The sequence below is a fragment of the Sebastes umbrosus genome, chromosome 13 (assembly GCF_015220745.1).
Source record: "Sebastes umbrosus isolate fSebUmb1 chromosome 13, fSebUmb1.pri, whole genome shotgun sequence".
Taxonomy (NCBI): domain Eukaryota; kingdom Metazoa; phylum Chordata; class Actinopteri; order Perciformes; family Sebastidae; genus Sebastes; species Sebastes umbrosus.
In genome coordinates, this window is record NC_051281.1 from 7153542 (window position 1) to 7159571 (window position 6030).

A 6030-nucleotide genomic window follows, 5' to 3' on the forward strand; every position below is an offset into this window, starting at 1 on the left:
TTAAAGATTGAATAGTTGAAGTAATTTGTAAATGTTTCAGGCTGAACTGTTGTGCAAAAAATAGCAGACCATTATCTGATTTTACACGTAGTTTGCTAGATAGGTTCCCAGTGTCCTTCACCAACTATGAAATAATTCAATACAAGAGCTGTACGTGTGTGATTGCATGTCCAGGAGGATAAAGTTTTAACGTAAAGGGGGTAAGGATGGCTTCTCAAATGTGAATCATGGAACCATTTTGGCTGACAGCACAGCATGTGTATATTTAGTTTCCTGCTCAACCACATTTCATTCTTTGGAACCTGGTCAAACAATGATGCCTCAGGTGTGGCAAATGGGTGTTTCCTGCCACGCTAACCTGTATGTATATATACCGACGACATAATGTCATTTAAGGCAACGACTCCTGACTGCAGCTGGAGGATCAGAGTGGGACTTCCAAAACATCCCAGGTACAGCAGTCAAGCTTCTTCTTGCCTAACTTTTTAACTTTTGTATAGTTTCTTTTCACGCTTACGAATAGCAGATGTACTTCAGTCAACCATGCCCTCCTGTATATTCAGTATTTTATCAGTTGATTGGCGTGTATTTAACAGGAATATGTCTGTCTTTTTCAGAGATGAAGAGCTTTTTGTGCCTGATAGCAGCGGGTCTTTACCTGTGTTTACAAAACCACGTGAATGCTGGTGAGTAATACCTCGATCACCCTGAGTTAAATAAATACAGTCATTATAAATGTGTATAAAAAGCCTCTTTCTACAGCTTATTTTGGCATTTTAGATCAAAGCTAAATACAGAAGGTCACAGATGAACAGGAGTTTATACGATAGTATTTTGCTGTAGTTACTGAATTTATACTGTGCACCTGAAATAAACCTGCTTTGTAGCTTCAGTAATCTACTTAAAAAAACATCAATATTAACAGAGAGTGAGAAAATAAAGAAACCACAGCGAAAGGTGACTGGATTGTGTTTACGACAGCAGAAAGCAGACTAACTGAAAGATGTTATGTGCTTTCAGAACCAAGATTGAGCAGAAGTATCATCGAAAGAGCCGTGATTGAAGCCAAGGCCACAGTGGACTCAGCTTATGAGTACTCCAGAAGAGAGTGAGTGACCAAACCTGCTGAACTGCTGCACAAGTTCTGCAGTGATAGAAAAAATAAATGTGATGATATAATATAGGCCTGCATTCAAATCATGCATGCAAATCTGATCTCTCCACGCAACACAGGAGCGTTGATCGTGTGAGGAGGAATGCAGTGAGTCCTTCAGACATCCTGCGGTTGTTGAAGCAGCCTGTTGGGCTAACCCGTACTGCCGTGCGTGCTGCTGACTATATGGATAATGCCATTAAACTAATCAAGAGGTCTTCACATGGACGTCAAAAACGCTCCATCAATGCCACAGGTGTGTATCCGAAATAGGTTCTTTTAATTTTGCATACAGGCGGCTGCAAGTCACAGCTTTGTTAATTTTTCTATTTCCTGTCTCTGTTGATTAGATCTGATCTCTGAGGAGGATCTGCAGGTCATTGCTAATCTGACAGGCTGCTCTCCCCGACATCGTCTCCCTTCCTGCAAGACCACTCCTAACTTAAACAAGTTTCGCACTGCAAGCAGCGTCTGCAACAACAGGTGAGGCAGCTGCTAAGTAGCAACTTTGAGATTGACAGGTGAAGGAAAAGAACAAGTGACAAATATGTTCACAGCTAACTGGCTGCTTGATTTGTTTACCCCGGGGCCAAATTTAATCTTGCCAAAGACTTTGCTCCCAGTTCTCTGTCTTTTTCTTCCTTCATTTTAGTATTAAAGATTTTACAAATAGGAATATACAATAATTGCCAGTATGCGAGACAAAGACAATGTAATAATTAATTGAATAAATAATTAATTTGTTATTTCTTTCCTAGAAACAACAATCTCTGGGGATCCTCCAACACACCTTTCACCCGCTGGCTCCCTGCTGAGTACCAGGATAGAATCTCTCTGCCCAAAGGCTGGGACCCTAAGCGAAGAGTCAACAGACGTCTTCTTCCTTTGGTACTATATAGATATACAGTATATATACAGTATTATTTTGGCGAGGAAAAACTGTCATGGCCATTTTCAAAGGGGTCCCTTGACCTCTGACCTCAAGATATGTGAATGTAAATGGGTTCTATGGGTACCCATGAGTCTCCCCTTTACAGACATGCCCACTTTATGATAATCACATGCAGTTTGGGGCAAGTCATAGTCAAGTCAGCACACTGACACACTGACAGCTGTTGTTGCCTGTTGGGCTGCAGTTTGCCATATTATGATATGAGACACATCTCAAATCTTCCTTGAAGGTACCTTTTGAACTAATAATATATGCTCATTGTCTACATCCTGTCTTCAGGTACGGGAAGTGTCCAACAGAATTATGCGAACAGAAAACTCTGATGTGGAGAGCGACCCACTCTACACTCACATGGTGACAATATTCGGCCAGTGGACTGACCATGACATGACTTTCACTCCTCACTCTCCTGTCATCCGTTCATTCAATACGGGTATTGACTGTGAGAAGAGCTGTGAACGTACAGAGCCCTGCTTCCCCATTCAGGTCAGTGTCGTTGCATTACACAAGGAAAAGACATGAATACGTCTAAAACACACACATGCTAACTGCATCTTGTCATCTGAACAGATTCCCAGGAACGACCCCCGCTTTGGCAAGAACTCAGAAAAGTGCATGCCCTTCTTCCGCTCATCAGCAGCTTGTGGTTCCGGCAACACAGGCCACGTCTTTGGTGCAAGCACGGTCCGTCAGCAGATGAACTCTCTCACAGCTTTCATCGACGCAGGTCAGGTGTACGGTGCAGACGATGTCAAAGCTCGTTTCCTACGCGACCTCACCTCAGATAAGGGCCTTCTGAGGGTCAACACGCAGTACAAAGACAACGGCCGCGAGCTCCTGCCCTTCGCCCCCATGGCTTCCAGCATATGTGCCAACCGAGCCCGCATTACTAAAGACGTTAATGCAGCGGAGGTGCCCTGCTTTGTAGCTGGTAAGTGGCAGCAAAAACACTGATGTAGGATGTTTTTTACATAATATGTACAACAGCATGTAGAATACAATACCAATAACTCGATCTCAAGTATGACACATTGTGGTTGTCATGGTTAACACAGCTGAGGTAAGTCAACCCATAATTGCAGTTATTAAAAGCAGCCGTCTGCTTTGTCCCCCAGGTGACGAGCGCAGCAACGAGCACATTGGTCTGACCGCTGTTCACACACTGTTCATGCGTGAGCACAACCGTCTGGCACGTGCTCTGGCCAAACTCAACCCTCACTGGGACGGAGAGACACTCTACCAGGAATCGCGCAAGATCATGGGAGGATATGCACAGGTTAGAGAGGGGAAAATTTGCATCCATGATTTAAGGGATGGATGGTATGTCTTTGAATGGTTTAGGTAACTATTTTTTTTGTCTCTTATAGGTTATTACTATGAGAGACTACTTACGTCACATTGTTGGTCTGGACTTCATTACCAGTCATCTGTCCACCTACCCTGGCTATGATGAAAACGTGGACCCCAGGATCGCCAATGTGTTCGCCACGGCTGCCTACAGATTCGCCCACCTGATGGTTCAGCCTTTCATGTTTCGTCTCAATGAGCAGTACCAGGAGCACCGGGATTACCCCAGCCCACTGCTGCACAAAGCTTTCTTCACACCGTGGAGGATCACCTTTGAAGGTATGGCCAAGATCTTTAACTTGTTAGTATTCATCTTAATTGAAAAAATTAAATCACTAAAGGAAAGATGAACATCAGACAGTAGAGAATGCATGACTTAGTCCAACTGAATGCAGGTGATTTCAGTAGGGTGAATCATTTCTTACGTCAGTGCCGCCACTGATGGCTGGAGGGTTTATTGCAATAATACTGATGTAGGAGCATTGGCTGCTACAGTGTGCTATGCAAGCAGACAATTGTCTACTTACAATGGACTGTTGGTACCAAACTGTACAAAAACAATGAACACACAGCAGCTAAAAACTAGGATGAACTTTAGAGTAGGGTCATGATTCTCAGTGGGATCCGCAGCAGTAGCCAACGTATTCTCATAATTTTTGTGCATTTTACCTACGAATGTCCAGCGTCAATTTCCGCTCCAGTCTTTTCAAAATAAACTTCTGTCTTCACAGGAAACAACTTTGTTATGTTTAGCCAAGAAAACTACTCAGTTTAAAAATCTTATTTAAGTTACGCTACACCGAAAGTGGATGTACGACACTGGAAGTGGTGTAACTTAAGTATGGACGTTATGTGACAAAAATGCTTAATTTAAGTACAGAATTTACATTACAAATACATCAACATTGACTTCTAGTTTCACACGGGACACGAAAGCTACTCTCCTGGGCAAAAGTGCGGTATATTTTTGGACTCATCGATCCACCCTGACCGCCCCATACATGATGTTCCCCGGTCTTATACACGAACGGTGTATGAGAACAGCCTGCAGTAGTTAACACTTAAAATGTTCATATCCCTTGTATTCTTCAGGTGGTGTGGACCCAATCATCAGGGGCCTGGTGGGTAGTAAGGCCAAGCTGAACACGCAGGATAAAATGTTGTCTGATGAGCTGAGGGAGAGACTGTTTCAATTCTCCAGCCAGTTGGCACTGGACCTGGCCTCCCTCAACCTGCAGAGAGGCAGAGACCATGGACTCCCTGGTACTACTCTCATTTAGTCTTTCTATTGATTTTGTCTGCATCTGGGCCTTTCCAGGCATTACCGATCATACGTTATCTTAAACATGGCTATATTTTCTCCCTTTGTGTCCCTTCTCAGGCTACAACGAATGGCGGAAGTTCTGTGGGCTGTCACAGCCACGAAATCGTAAAGAGTTGTCAAAAGTGCTGAAGAACAGAAAGCTGGCCAGGGAACTGATTTCGCTCTACCGCAAACCTGACAACATCGATGTGTGGCTGGGAGGAGTGGCTGAGCCGTTTGTCCCTGGAGGAAGAGTGGGACCCCTGTTTGCCTGCTTGATCGCCACCCAGTTCCAGAAGGTCCGCCAAGGAGACCGGTAAGCACTGAACTAAACATGTACTGAAGATGTGGAGATGGCTGTGTTAGTCGCACTTTCAAACATGAACAAACTGTCAATTTCAGATTTTGGTGGGAGAACAAGGGAGTCTTCACAAAGGCCCAGAGGTACTCCCTGAAACAGACCTCACTCGCCCGCATCATCTGTGACAACACCGGTATCACTGAGGTACCAGCCCAGCCCTTCCAGTACCGGCCCAGACGGTCCGGTTACACTAAATGTAGCAAAATCCCGGCCTTTGACCTCAGTCCCTGGAGGGAGATTGTTCATTAGAAATCCTCACTACAGCGGTCTGACAAAAGACAGCTACATCTCAGGGCGTCTGATTTTACTGTGTAAGATGAGACTTTTGTATATAGTATGTACATGATAATCATAATGTACTTGATTTCGGACCCCAGGAAGGCTAACTGGTGCCATTGGTATCAGCTAACGGGGATCCTTTTTAAATAAATAAATAAATCATACGAAATAGATCAACTGCTGGAAATGAACGTGATTGATATGAGTGCTAGCTATCAGTTGAAATGTGATATTTTCTTATTTTCTTATTTTCGTTGTAAATGACTGTGACATATTTGATTAATTGTAAATACAGTAATGTACATTACATGGTGTGTATTTTTCAAAAACAAATATGTGGAATATGGTTTTGTTTGTCTTAAGAGTTTAAGATTTACATCACCTTACAGAAAGTGTAATAAATAAGTGTTATTCGAATAACTATGACTCAGTATAAATAATATGTATAATAAAGATCATATATAATAATAATCATATTGATCGTACTGTGTGTCATTGCTGGAGCTCTTACAATTTTTATCTGCATGATCTTTAAACTATGAATTAGTAGAAAATGTGTTTAGAAAGCATGATTTATGATATGCTTTATATATACTTGAAGTGTGCCATTTTGCTTATGTGAGCTCCAAATGTGT

The 6030-nt window shown here is 42.8% G+C and overlaps 1 protein-coding gene across 1 annotated transcript; it reads left to right on the plus strand.

Moving 5' to 3' along the window:
- The first annotated feature begins 329 nt into the window (after positions 1 to 329).
- LOC119500646 (eosinophil peroxidase-like) lies at positions 330 to 5815 on the plus strand. The gene is made up of 13 exons (XM_037790489.1): positions 330 to 452; positions 618 to 686; positions 1021 to 1108; positions 1234 to 1409; positions 1504 to 1636; positions 1912 to 2041; positions 2385 to 2591; positions 2676 to 3036; positions 3221 to 3381; positions 3473 to 3731; positions 4545 to 4715; positions 4834 to 5071; positions 5158 to 5815. Exons 2-13 carry the CDS (start codon positions 620 to 622, stop codon positions 5363 to 5365), a joined length of 2199 nt encoding a protein of 732 aa, XP_037646417.1. The 5' UTR covers positions 330 to 452; positions 618 to 619; the 3' UTR covers positions 5366 to 5815.
- The last annotated feature ends 215 nt before the right edge of the window (positions 5816 to 6030 follow it).